At 43.1% G+C, this 14,714-nt stretch overlaps 1 protein-coding gene across 2 annotated transcripts in view; it reads right to left on the bottom strand.

Annotated features, from left to right (window-relative positions):
* Nucleotides 1-5,458: 5,458 nt before the first annotated feature.
* Nucleotides 5,459-14,714, bottom strand: part of Arid5b (AT-rich interaction domain 5B) — a 169,947-nt gene continuing 160,691 nt past the window's right edge. For both annotated transcript variants that reach the window (XM_027395063.2, XM_027395064.2), the window contains one exon: nucleotides 5,459-11,536. In XM_027395063.2, the coding sequence (XP_027250864.1) occupies nucleotides 9,371-11,536 (2,166 nt within the window). In that variant the 3' untranslated portion in view covers nucleotides 5,459-9,370. The remainder of the gene's footprint in view (nucleotides 11,537-14,714) is intronic.

The raw sequence follows: 14,714 nt of genomic DNA, 5'->3' as shown, positions 1-14,714 counted from the left end.
GCAAATGTGCTGAGATCTCCTGTTCCTCATAGTAATCTGCAAATTCTTTTTGCATTCTTCAGATGAGTAATCATACTATTTTAGAAAATACCAAATTTGTTTCTTCATTTCTAAGCATTCTAAGAAGACTTGTTTTATTTGTATTAATATATCAGTGTTTGAGTGTATCTGCCACACATGTGCAGGCACCCAGGGAGGCCAGCAGGGGGTGCCCAATCCCCTAGAGCTGGAATTACTGGCAGCTACCTGTGACCTCTGGAAGATCAGTAAGTACTCTTAATGCTGAGCCATCTCTCCAGCCCCTTCACCTTTTTTTGTTGTTGTTGTTGTTTCATGGTATGGACAAATGACACTGCACAGGACTCCCAGTTGTCTATTAAATAAAAGCAACTCAGAGATGGTAAAAAAAAAAAATGCTTGGTGATTCCAGTTGTTTAAAGAGCATCAAAAATCACTAAAGCATATCTCTGATGATTGGTAGCAATCTGATGATTGACAGCCACTTCTGGGTCACAGTTGCTGGCTGGCTACAGTCCTGAGGGCCACTTGGCAGAACAGAAAACACCATGTTCTGTGTTCAGCTATGATGGCATTTTGAGTTCTGCATGTGTGAGTTTAACAGGGGGTTAAAATATTTGCCAAGAGAATCAATGAGCCTCTATCTACCAGACAAGAAAAGATTATTGTTTATATACTTGGCCTTTCCTAAGTAACACAGTATAATGATTATTTATTTAGAATTTTTTATTATCTTCAATATTACAAATAATCTAGATGGGCCAGTGAGATGATTCATTGAGTAAGAACACTTGCTTATGTTTGCATAGGATCTGAGGTTGCTTCCCAATACCCAGGGCAAGTGGCTGATAGCTACCTATGACCCCAGCTCCAGGGGACTTGAATGCCTTCTTTTGGTCTTTGTGTGCACTGGCACGCACATATACCCCCACACAAACACAGGCACAAACATACACATAATTAATACTGAATATATTTTAAGGTTACTTAGAAATGATTTCAAGTATGCAGGAGGGTGTGTGCAGATGGTTTGCCAATACTGAGCATTTCTGTTAGATTCTTGATTATCAGTGGATTTGAGAACCCTGGGGGAGGGGATCTTAAAAGCAATCCCCTGGGATTACTGGTAGGAAAGTATATGTAGTTAGACATATTTGTTAAAACTGTGTGCTGCACATTTTTACAAGTCATTACCTTTGCCTGCTTCCCTTTTTGATTTCTAGAAGACATTTGTGAAAGAAATGAAGCCTTTGCTCGAAGATGCAAACACTCAATTTCCAAATACAATTAGCACTTGGAATTTGCCTCTCCATATTGAAACTTTGAATAGAGGATCCATCAAGTTGGCACAGTGTCTAAATTGTGAGTCCTGGTTAGGATGACTTTTCCCCTATGAGGGTTAGGAATTGATTCTGTTGTTTTCTTCAAGATCCTTTTAGCTAGCCCCTTTTTTTTTTTTATAATGAAATCTTTAATCCACTTGGAGTTCATCTGTCATTTGCTTGAGGAGTGGGCTCAACTTAATTTTATTCCAGATGGTTCAACATACTATTTGTTTAGTAGAATTTCTAACCTTTTACATCCTTATATTTCTAAAATAAACTCTTCTTGGGCATGCTTTACTATTACTCCAATACACATAGACTATGTAATTTTTGAGTGTGTATTTTCATATATTTATGTGTACATGCAAACATCTGTCTGAATGTACAAATGAAAACATACTTTTATAGTTTTCTAGCACCTTGCTTAAGGTTTCTGCTTGTGGTTTATGAGTGAGATCAGTCTCCTTTTTTGTCTTTCACTATCCATTTTGAGTTTCTGGCAATGAGATCACGGAGAGCTCATAAAAAAACACTGAATACTCATTTCTATTCATCAGTTCTCTGAAATGGTTCTAAAACTATATGAACTTGGTGCTTTCGGGTTAGGAAACACTAGCATGCCAACCAATTTTTAATTAAATGAACTTCACAATTCTTGAGAAGATTTTGTTAGTTTCTTTCCTAGAAGACAGATTTCTTTTTAATCCCAGTTTTTTTTCTCTCTCTTTAGGCTTAAGATTCTAAGAAACAGTCTGTTGCTTCTGTTTTCTTTGCTAACACTATTTATTGAGAGTGTTTCCTCTTTTTGTCTCATTAATTTTCAGATGGCCTAAGGACACATGAGCTCAGCATTTTGGTGGACTCCATTTGGGGAATTTTAGGGTCAAAGAGGAGGATGAAGAAGACATAGACAGAGATGAAGGGATGAAGGAGAAGACACACACAGATCAAGAGATGGAGGCAAACAGATGTGGTGCTGCCACCACCACAGGGCAGCATGATTCATCTTGACAGGTTAGCAAAACTCTCCACTTCATAATGCCTCTTTTTTCTCAAATAAATGTCATCGTTTCCATTTTGTTTATTTTCATTTTTGTAGAAATAAATATCACATTTATGTCATGGATCATTATGACAATTAGATGAATGAAGACCACCCCTATCTACCTCTACCCCCAATTAAAAACATTTCAAGCAGCATGGGTGGTGTGTTCAGTCAGTATAATTAATTACTTTGATCATCTCTGCATCACTGACTAACAGACCCAAGCTTGAAGGAAACACCAGAACACGAGAACATGGCTGTCATAGACTTAAACATACATGGTGCCTACCCCACCCCACCTTACTACCTGGCAATCTATCTCAGGTTGACAGCTCTCACAGCTCCATAAGTAAATGTAAAGTTGCCATGGAATGAAGTTGGATGACTTGAATATGGCTGTGTCTAGGATGTCACAAACTTTCTGAAAAGTTCATTCTTCCCAGAGATTTAACCAAAAAGGTTGGGCTGGATTGCAGGATGATGTAATTTTAGGCATCCCCTAGTGCTTGCTCAGTGATTGATTTACTCACTCGGCAAGAATTTGATTCCTGTGATGTGTAAATCCAGAATGATATAGAGCATCACCATTAATTAATTATTACTGCTAAGAAGAGACACAATGTCACTTGCTTTACACTATTAGCAAAGTGTAGATATGGAATATCTGCAATTGAGGCTAGCCAAACACACAAATTCATCATTTGGGTCTTCTAGACTTGTATTGTCCTTTTTGGTATCTAGCTACACCTGGCTACTCAAATGTCTACTCAATGTCTAAAACTAGACAGAGTTCAGGAGTCAGTTCCCTGGTCACACGGGGCACATTTTAGGAGCTCAGTAGCCATACTGGTCATGAGATATAATACTGGAAAATCCTCCAGAACATTTCTACCTCCCCAGGAAGTTGTACTGGACAGTTGCATCCTACAGCAAACCAGCAACAATGAATGCGGTGGAGTTTCTGAGAACCGACCTGATTGACCTATACATGAGGCGGCTGGCTGAATGCCTGTGGTTTTGACCTATACACAAGGCAGCTGGCTGAATGCCTATGGTTCTGGAAAACATGATTAAAAATAGTTCACTATTTCAACAAATGCTTCACAATGTTACTTCTGGTAACTTGCCCAGAGGTCCTCAAATTCAGGAATTCTGAATCCATGAACCACAAATTAATGTAATTTACTTTTATTTTGTAGATCGCTCTCTTTTCTTTAACCCTATTCCTGACCACTGGTCATTTCTAACTCTTTCTCTCTCTGCCACTTATACTTACTGTAAATAATCACTTAGTTCCTGGTCGCTATCAGCTGTAAAACATTTGTTCTCTTTGGCCACTTTCCTGGAATGCATCATTAGGCATTTTCATTTGCTTTTGTGGCCTGAGTGAATCTTTACCAAAAGTATTGTCCCTTTCTGACAATATTTGCCAACCAAGCCTTGTTAAAAATAGATAACTTATCATGAAGTTTCCTGTTGTGTATGAATCAGGGACTCTGATCTACAAAGGACAAATGTGTCACCAAGGGAAAGATGTTCTTTTGATGTAGTCAACAAAGTTACATGATGAAATAAACACACATGGATCAGAATGAAGGTCAGAAACCATGGGCTGGGGGTTCTTTTCATTAGAAAAGGGATAGCACTCAGCAAGGAGAGGGTGAGGTCACAGTCATACTGTCACAACTCTTGCTGGCCCCATAGTCCATTGGAGATTTTATTCTAATGAGAAAAAGAATGCTAAAGTTTTTTTTTTAATCTTTGGTTGTTTTGTTTGTTTATTTTACCTAAATACATGTTTTCCCCATTCTTCCAGAGCTATGATGGCATGCTTGCATGTTCTCTCCTGTCTCCTGATGATGTGATGTGGTCTTAAGCTTAGCATGTCACCAAAGTCCTCCCTGACCCCATCTCTGTCCCCCCTGCCTCATCATCTTTAAGACTCCTTAGGAAAGGAATCCATAGTGGTGCTTTGTAAATGCCTCATTTCAGCTGATGTAAGCTGAACAGGGCCAGGGGCAAGCCCACAGGCTTCGAGGGAAAGATGTGACATCGTTATCTATCATCTCCACCCAATGGATACCAAAGATACAGACCTCAGAATCTGTTCTCCTACCTTTTCAACCCTTGTGCTCTTTCTCCCAAGGCCCACTGAGATGTCGCCATCCAGTCTACCACCCCAGGCAAAACGGTCACCACCTCTATGTTAGGCTGTGCTCAACTGTCTTCACACAGCAGTTCTGAGAATGATGTCAGTGGGGACAAACCCAAACCTGTGACCTCCCTGCTTAAAACCTCTTTTTTTTTGGTCAGGATAATGACCAGAGGCTTGGCCTGTCCTATTAGGTGATCCCTGCCATACTTAAACCTCACCTAACCACATTCCCTCAGTGCTGTTGTCATGCCTTGCAAGCTATTATCCCCAGACCCCCTTCAATTCCTGTAAGAAGCTCATTCCTGCCTTGGGGCTTTTGCACATGTGGTCCCTGGTGCTTGAATTACTCCCTCCCAGTTCCCTCTCACTCAGTTAACTCATGCTTATCCTGTGTGAAGATCCAGTGAGGACTTCCTTTTCACAATCGTCATTTCAAACTCTTCTCCCCCAGACTGAAGCCACCTTGGGCTTTTGCTGTTATAAGAGTGACTGACTGACCCTTTTCAGTGAGACTTGCAGGCTCCACAGGCAGTATTTCTCTTTTGCTTTCTATTGTATTCTCTGTTCTGACCAACAACTAGACTGGCCATAGAGGTATCAAGACACATTTGTTGACTAAATAACAAACAGTAGCTTAGGTGACCTGCCCCCATAGGAAATGCACAGATTTTTAGGACCCCGGCTTCAAGTCTCAACTCTGCCATTTGTAAGTCAGGTCATCTCGGACAAGTGAAGATCTCTCTAAGCTATAGTTTTCTCATTAGTAAATCAGCCATAACAGTATACAATGAAGGTTCCAGAAGGTTTCCAACGAGACACACTCATTATCATCACCATCTCCAATTTAGAGACCAGAGATTGGAAATCTGCTGAGGCCACACATCTCCCCAGAAATAAGTGACAGACACCCCAAAGGAAACAGATAGTAACATTTTTTATTAAATATTACAGTGGATCAAAAAGTACAAAATATCTCTTGCCTGCTATGTGATTGGGAAACTATTGGCACGGAATACAGTATCAAAAGCAGTAATAAGTACAATTTGGAAAACATACAAAATTGAGTGTTTATAGTTGGCTCAGCATTCTTCTGGTAGTGTTTAAGCTAACGCAAAGGTTACTCAATAACCTCTCCATTGGGAAATTATATAACATCACTGGGCCAGGTTGTTATATACAAATGATCACCTTACAGAGCATAGAGGTTACATAGCTGGAGTCACTCAAAGTGTACAATATTTACAACACAGGGAAGTTTAAAAAAGTATAAACAGCCAAGAGATTATGCTGCTTTTTTTTTTTTCCAGAGGTCTTTCCGCCATGGGGAGACAAGCAGAATATCAAATACATCAACAGCCAACACTGGAGGCGAGGTGCTCAGAGTCACTTCTCCAGGGGTGTGGGTCTCACCGGGGCAAAATCGTTCCCGTTACTCTCTCAGCTCGGGACAATGAGTCAAACTAGACCACATGGGACTTGGCTGACCACCACCAAATGTGACTTAGTGGGACAAGAAGTGAAGAGAAATAATGGTTCTCTTTGAAGGCACACTACATAAAATATATTTGTGGGACCACCTTGACATTTCCATCAGACACACCAACACAGTGAAATACAGTACTTGAGGATTCATGCACCAGGTCGCAAAGCTGTGACGTCAACACAGAGTCTTGACAAACCCTTCAACATATGCCCTGATGAACAAGTGAAATCCAGAGCTTCTAGCTAGGAAATAAATCAGTCCTGTGGCAATTACTACACATTTGAATCACTTACTAGGAAAAATACTTTAAACCTAAAGCTTAGTTGGGCCATCCTGGTAGCTTATTTTTACTTTAAATTTTATTTTTAAGTCAAATTTACCAAGAGTTGGGCCAGAAGTTGCATGGAGAGGTTATATTTTTAAGTATCATTTAGAATATCCAAGTCTCCAATAATTCAAGGGCTTAGTGCATTTTGAGTTGCAACATTTCTCAGAAGCCTCACTTGGTAAATGGATTTATGACTCCGGTGCCAATTGGATTCCACAGTTTCCTTTACAGAACTACCAATAACAATGGTTTGACTGCACAAAGAAAGGCTTGTGCGATGCCATTCAATAATAAGGCCCCTTGAACTCAAACAATGCAAACAAAGCCTGATTTAAGACTTTTTAAAACATCCTTCTCAGCCAATGAAAAATTCAATGGTCTTTTTGAAAGATTCCCAAGTTCTCTGTTTGGAGTTTTAAAATAAATAACACGCCGCTTCTGTTCTTTGCATTTGCCCTGATGTTTTGCTGAGGGTCTGAGCTTCCTTCAACAGATATAGTGAGTCTCCTCTCCGAAGAGATGAGAAAAACAATAGCTGGACTATGTTGACATTGTTTGAAAATGGTGTGATCGAACTCCTACACGATGAACACATCTCAACTCACCACACTGAGGAAAACAATCGCCCCATCTTGCAAATGAGTGAGCTAGTGGGATGGGGCGGGGGGGGGGGACACAGACATCCCCATTTTCTTCAAGAAACAAACTCACAGGGACCACGTATGGATCCAACCCATGCCTGCTGCAGAATCCCCTTTCTCTTCTTCTGATTCTGTGATCATTCAATCTAGTGCAACTTTCTCATACTGTGTCCTGGCCAGCATCATGCTGACTGGAATTGAGACTCGCCCCCGCCACACACACACACACACACACACACACCCTTTCTTGTGTAACAGCAGAATAATCTGCATGTACACATTTATGATCTAAGTTATACTAGTCTATCTATGGTCCTATTAAATATAATATATATATATTATTCCACAGGAAGGTAAATAATTAATTGAAGCGAATGGAACTCTTAACACTGGGTTGCTACATTCTTTTGTTTCCACCTTTGGATAGCATGTTACTACATGGACTATTTGGCTTCATATCATGAGGACATTTCAATACAAATGAGTGGCATGCATGGCTTTGCATAAGGACCGCCGTTTCACGGTCACTGGTTTTGATTATTTTTGTAGTTGAGTTACCTATTCAGAGATGTTGAAAACTGTCATCAAGTTTCATAGACTTAAATATGTCAGAGGTAAAAAAATCAAAAGACTTGGTTAACTATGGTCCTAGAGTCTACTGGTAGTGTCAGGGGAGAGGAGGGCAATGGGCTGGGAACTTCTCAAAGCAGCTTGTGGCAGGGTTGGGTGGAGACAGGAAAGAGAATCCACTCTACGGATCCACTTGCTACACTTAGCAGATGTGGTGCCCCGGAAGCAAATGGAATCAAGTGTCAAGAGTGACAGTCAAAAAAACTCCCAAAGTGGATAGATAGCATGGCCATGGGATGAAAAACTTGATACAAACCACTTTACGTGTACACATCCTCATCAAACCCACCCCTTGGGAAGCCAAGGAGGATGGCTTTCTCTTGAAACAGAACATCCAATTACTCCTCCAAGGTGCCACCTGGTATCTTGCTAGGAAACTCTAGAAGCCAGCTGATGTCGACAATAAACTCTCCCACTCAATGGGCCAAGGCCTGGCTGGGATGCCCCGTGGTCAGACCTTGAGTAGCTCCCCCTCTGCTGGACAGTCACACACCATCCTTTCCCTTCTCCAGACCACTGAAAAAGGTGCAGTTCCAACACCAGCATGAGTCACCCTGGCACTTGTCTTAAGTTCTGAAATTCCTAAGACGTCTGCACAGCCCACGAGCGTGTCCTCTGGACTGTGTGATGCAGTGGCTTTTTGCCAACAAGGTTTTTGTTTTACGATTTCTCTGGTATGTAGGACGGGTTCACAGCCTAGATAAGGTGAGTACAATGCCTAATATTTTCACATAATCCAATACTTCAAAGCAAAGCATTTGGCTGGAGAGGCAGTGTCTAAGGTCTCTCAACTATGCCACTTATGAGGAACGGAATCCTCCAGGCGCAGACCCGCAAAGGCACAGGCTTTCTGCTAGCTCGTGATCTCCACGGGTTCTTTTCAGTCTGTTCCACTAAAATCAGTTGCTTCAATTTGTAAACAATAACTTGACCACCCAAAGCTGCTCAAAAGAAGGTGGGGGGGAGGTTGATAAAATACACGTCAACAACTAGGAGAATCAGTCAGCCTTGCAAACAGAACAAAACAAAAAATCAAAACAAAAACAGAAGACCTGCAAATAGAAGGGATATTGTTTAATTAAAAAACAAACAGACAGATAAACAAACCAAAAAAAAAAAAATACCCCAGGGCAGGAACAAGAAAGAACCAAGAGAAAACAGAACTATCTGTATATAAATTAGGTTGAGCAAACAGTGATCCGGGTAGCTTTAAGAAGCGAATATATACAGTTTAACAGTGTTTACTTCTCTGGATTGTTCAATAGTGTCAAGAATGAAAGGTCTCTTTAAGTTTTACTATACATTGCATTGATTGAACTTGGTGAGTCTTATGAAAAAGAGGGGCGTCCCATGGCTATCACTTGCCAGTCTTTCTTACCCTATCCTTTGAAAATCCTGCCCCCCCCCACTTTTTTGCCCAGATGTCTTTTCTACCATCCAACCTCAGAGGGTTCCTCTGAGTTCTTCTGGGATAGACACAGATACCCTTCACAAAGACCAACATGAAAAGGAAATGACCTGGAGGCCCTAGGCCATCTGTGTTGGAAGGGAGGTCACAACTGGCCAGCCAGGCTAGGGTTGTCCCCAAAAAGGTAGTCATGTTCAGCTGGCCTTTAGGCCTCTATGGCTGGGATGAACTGTACCACCAGATTAGAAGGAATACTGACTTCCAACTCTGTAAGCCAGCCTTCCAGGGTTGGTGCTTTGACCCCGCCGCCGTTTGAGGATGCTGGGCACAGCGGGGCTTACAGTTTTGTGCTGGGGTGTACAGATGACAGCTGAGACGGTGGGAAGGCAGCCTGAGGATTGATAGCAGCTAAAGGGTAGATGCTATTGTGCAACAGGTCCCCGTAGGAGCTTCCTACCGGCGTCGCTGCGGCCAAGTGTCTGTAGAGCTGCTGAGAATTAGTCGGCGATGTAAAAATTCCTCGTTGCATCACAAGCGAGTGGAAAGCCAGAGGCTGCATGAGAGGAGAAAGCACCGTCTGGTTCTTCAAGTACTGTAGAGAATGGGAGTAGCCGGCCGGGAGCCTGGAGTTGAGGCCTGAGTTACACAGGCTACCAGAATACAAACCTGGGAAGATAGGCGAGGAGACAGGAAGCTTGTGGCCTTCCGAAGCAGCCCCAGACTGCCCTCCGTAGGCTCCTTTGCTGCCCTCGCTCTCCTGTTCAGAGGCCTTTTCTTTCCCAGAAGCCTCCTTGGCTGGGTCCAAGGGAGACACAGCCCTGGCTTTTTTGCCGGCAATCACAAGATCTAAGTCCTCCAGGCTGCGCTTTATGGGGCGAGCAGCTCCAATGTTCTGAGGGCTCATCTTCCTGTGTAGGATGGGATGGACCATGCCTTCCATTTTTCTGAAGTTCTCCAGTCTCACATGGTGAGGTTTTCCAGACCTTGCAAGCGACTCGGGGTATTTTTTAGGAGCCGTCATGGTCATGGGCGATACCCGGCAGGCTTTGGGGTGACAGTCTCGACTCTGGTTGCTGATGACCTGGAACTGGGAGGCGCCTTTGATCTCCTGGGAACCTGAGGCTGGGTGGGCCAGGCCCAGGACTTTGCTGGTTAGTTTCTGTGGGTTCTTGGGAAGGCTCAGGTCTGTTGGCTGATCATCTCTAGAGGGTTCCGCCTCAGCCGACTTCTTATCTTGCAGATGAATAGAGGCGAGATAATTGACGTGGACCTTGTCTGGGTGCTTGTGAGAAAGAAAAGCGCTGTTTTCAGACTCCTGGTACATGTCCCTAGAGGCATACTTGGACGACTGCTCATTGTGAAGATGGTGTTCTGTGTGGCGGTAGAGGCTATGGAGATGCGGGGATGAGTAGAAGTCGGCCAGGAAACTGGGCACGTGGGCGTGGGAGACAGCTCTTTTCTCTAACAGTTTGTCCTTGCCCTCCGGTGCCTCTTGTTTTAAGATGTAGGAGTCGGCCAGAGGGCTGAGCTGGTGCTTGGAGAAACCGCAGCGGTGAGCATCAGAGCGACTCAGTTTGTCGTGTTTGAAGATATCATTGATGCTCTTTCTCTCCTCGGAGGCCTTGTTTTTGAAACTCTGGACGTGTTGGATGACGGATGGCCGGCTGACGGCCATGTGGTCAGAGCTTTGGCTGTGATGGGCCTGGGACAAACCCGAGCACAGCTCGTCCCTGGCGATCAGTTTCTTTTTGCTGATCAAAGGCGGTGGGGAGCCGTAGGGGTAGCTGCTGGAGAGGCTGGCCCCACTCACCTGAGACAAAAGTTTTTTCTTGGCCAGCGGGGACATGATACCAGGGTTGCCCCGGGAGTAAAGCAGGGGTGTGTAATTAAGTCCATGGTTCTCGTTCATGGGCCCGGTCAAGTCTTTGTCTTTAAACATGTCAAATGATTGGACCACAAGGACCTTCGGGGTCTGTTTGAGGGCTGTGTGGATGTCGTCACTGCCCAGCTGGTCCACTTTCACAGTGCAGTTGGCAATGTAATTAGCCATGGCCGGAAGCTTGTCTTCCTCTGCCTCGTTCTGGCTTGCCAGTGGTGTCTGGGTGGCAGGGAAGCTGGAGAAGGGTGCTTCTTGGAGGTCATTTTCAGGGCTCTCTGTAAAGCAGCAGGGTTTGGCTTCTTGTTTTGAGTCCATCTGGGCACTGGGAGAGACAAGGGGCTGTTTGCCAGCCCCAGGGGTAGAAGCCGAATCTCTTTCAGGAGGCAGGGGAGGGCTTGGGAGCAAAGGGGCCAGACCCTTGTCTACCACCTCCTCAGCCTCCTTGTCACTGTTAGAACCTTGGTCAGTTTCACTGCCCTTTTCTGGGTCTGCTCTGGACACCGGGGCCCTCACAGGAAGGTCCTTGTATCCTTCCGTTTTCTTCTTTACTTCTGGAGCAGGGAGAGGCTCTGTGACGCTTTTCTGGTTTAATGTCTCCTCTTCCTTCCCTTGATCAGAAGAGACCTGGACAAACATTGTAGGAGACAATTAGAGGAGAACCAACCATCACACAGAGCAGGCTTGTCAATCAGCTCACCCAGTTTTCACAAGGCTTTATTACTCCCCAATCATGGCTCTAAACAAAGAAATCCAAATTACAGAAACATTCGGGGAAATAAGCATACTCGCTCCAGCCCCTTATAAGACACCTATCAAAACAGAGCGATGTAGCAGTGTTCGGCACATTCATGTCACTCCTTCCTTCTGATATATAGTTTAATTCTAAAGTTGTCTTCTTATCAAATCAGTCAATTATCCAAATAGGTTTTAAATTACACGTTGCATTTTATGACATTTCTCTGGGAGATTTAAAAAAAAAGCATCTCTCACTCAAACAATTGAAGCAACCTCGCGTCAGTAACAAACAATAAACTTAACTCCTGGCCTTTCCTTGAGAACTGTCCCTTCCTAAGGAATTCAGCAGGATCCACCGTAAACTAGCTATGCTTACACATTAATCATGCCTTAGACCTCCACAATGTGTATGTCTTGTTAAAATACCAAAGACATGCAGATGGATGGAGTGTGTGCACCCAGGGATAGGGAGTATTCTAAATCCTTCTATGACACACAAAACTCATGTAATTCAGGTGGGCAGTGTTACCCCAAGTACAGCTTTTCTATTTATTGAAATAAATCATCCTCAAGGGGGTGGATACTTCCTGTTTGGGGTAGCTACTGGCACAATTCAACCCATTATATACTATAAGCTTTAACCTTAAATGTGAATTTAACTTTTCACCTGTGATACAGTCGGTGGACAAGCTTTTCCATGTTCCATCTGACATGCCTTGGTGAGACAGTCATGAAACATTTGAATTAAGTCGGTCCCCAATCCCTTGGCTCAATCACATCACCAGAACATTTTTCTACAGTGAAGAAACCACCATATCTTTAAGGATAACTAAAAATGTTGGAGGCTATTTAGGAAACTATATATATTTTCAAGGGCTCATACCCATTTTTCGGATATTTTCTCTCAAATCTACATGAAGATAACCCTGCTTACCAGGCATGTGTGATACCCAAGAGCCTACCCCCTTCTTGCGATAATAACTGTATTTTAAGTGCAAATATCTTTGTTAGTTCTACACTAATAATCATTTGTCTCTTGAGCTTATACAATCACATTAAAAGACATAAAATTGAGTGACTGCAAAAGGCAAATTGAGTTCAAAATTCTTCAAAGTTTCTGTGACCTTGGCCTTCAGCTACATTGGAGTTTCACATGTCTGTATACAAACCCGGTTTAGGGATGGATTTGAAAGTAGAGCCAATAAAAGTAAAAGTGTTTGTTTCTGAACTTCCCGGGTCTGTTCAAGGATAACGTCTTACTCTGTACTTTGTAATCCCTGAGGATAGTGGATTTCACTAGAGCCCTCCTCCCTCTATTGAGTTTAGTGCTTCAGATTGAAAGCATCAAAAACTACAATATGGCATTAAATGCAAATCTGGAGCCAGGCTCATAGACATGCTGAATTCAGAACCTACGTAGCCCATGAACCTGGTTCTTACTGAATGGATCATTTCAAAGGGGTTGAGACATCAGGACTTCATCGGACAGATTAAAAGCTCCAGATGCCCAGAGCCCACTTCTGGAAAGGGAATCATTGGCAATAATAGAATTATTTCCTTTGAAGAAAAGGGAGCCCCCTCAGCTGTCAGAGGTTTGCTGGACTCTTTGTAGCAAGGCTGCTCACTCTGCTCTTGGGAATGGTCACCTCCCAAGCTAATGGGCTCCATAGGTGGACTAAGGAGCCTTCCTACAGTTTACAAAGTCACTGTTTCAAACTTTCCCCACTCTGATGGAGCCATTCAGAGGTCAGCTGATCCCATGATCCTCCAAGCATCCGATGGTTCTTTGGCTGTGTTGTGCATCTGGTGTCTAATAGAACTGACCAATCCAAAGCCCTGTGATAAATCACCAAGCCAGAAGGATCAAGGAGGAATAGGATGTAACCCTTAACTTGGAATTTCCTTGCTTTGGGCCATTTATGTTGCAAACTTTCAAATGTTCAGAAGTCTGCAGCATCTTGTATTTTCTTCCTTTTGGAGTTACTAGCTCTTTAAGTAATTATAAAACTTAATAAATCCAGGTCTGGCTCAGACTGGGACAGTAGGATTGTGAGTTCAAGTGCTTCCTGGGCTACAGTATGAGTTCAGGGCCACCTTCAGCAACTTATGAAGACCCTGTCTCTAAACAAAAAGCTAACAAACATTCAGGAATGTGGTTCAATGACAAGACATTTCACTAGTGTGTGCAAAACATGAGGTTTTAGGTTCTGTCTCCAGTGAGGCAAAGTATTAAAATTATCTTTTTAAGGAGGAATCAGCTGGGAGTTGGTGTGTGTGTGTGTGTGTGTGTGTGTGTGTGTGTGTGTGTAAGAGAGAGAGAGAGAGAGAGAGAGAGAGAGAGAGAGAGACAGAGACAGAGACAGAGACAGAGACAGAGAGAGAGAGAGAGAGAGAGAGAGAGAGAGAGACAGAGAAACAGAGAAACAGAGAAACAGAGAAACAGAGAGAGAGAATGCCTGTGTTTTAAACTGGCAGTTAATGAATCTGGGTCTTATGTGTTCATTATAAGCCTGATTTTTAGAGAGTGTTTAATATCAGTACCCAAATTCCCTCAGGGGGTTGAATCCTAGAACATGCTGTCTCCGAATGTAACTGCTTTTTTTTTTTTTAAATGGGCAACAGAATTTTTTATTATTCATGAGGAAACAGAGCCCAGTTCAGCCTCGTTGGTAGGCTGGATGCTGCCAGTCATGCTTCCTGCTGAAGAGCTTCTAGCACTAAGGCTTTCGGTTAAGGCTAAGGTTCAAAAACCACCTCTTAAATGAGATAGAGTAATGGTTTCTGTGGAATCACTTCAACATTTCTCCATGGACAACACAGACCAAAGATTTTGCTAAATTGGTCTCGACCCAAGGATACTGAATAGAGGTCAAGAATGAGAAGCAAATATCCCTAAAATTTGGGACAGGAACCCGAGGAGACACTCAGGGATTTCATTAGCCCTCTTTCCCTGATATCTGCTCCCCAAGTCACACTGACTCCTTAAATAAAACCCCCAAGAAAGTTGTGAAACCCCCAAGAAAGTTATGTTTACTCTGGGGAATCCTGAGTTTCAGGAGGTTTTAGT

This window comes from Cricetulus griseus (assembly GCF_003668045.3).
Source record: "Cricetulus griseus strain 17A/GY chromosome 1 unlocalized genomic scaffold, alternate assembly CriGri-PICRH-1.0 chr1_0, whole genome shotgun sequence".
NCBI lineage: Eukaryota > Metazoa > Chordata > Mammalia > Rodentia > Cricetidae > Cricetulus > Cricetulus griseus.
Note: the sequence above shows the minus strand (reverse complement) of the source record. Positions and strands in the feature narration are given on the sequence as shown.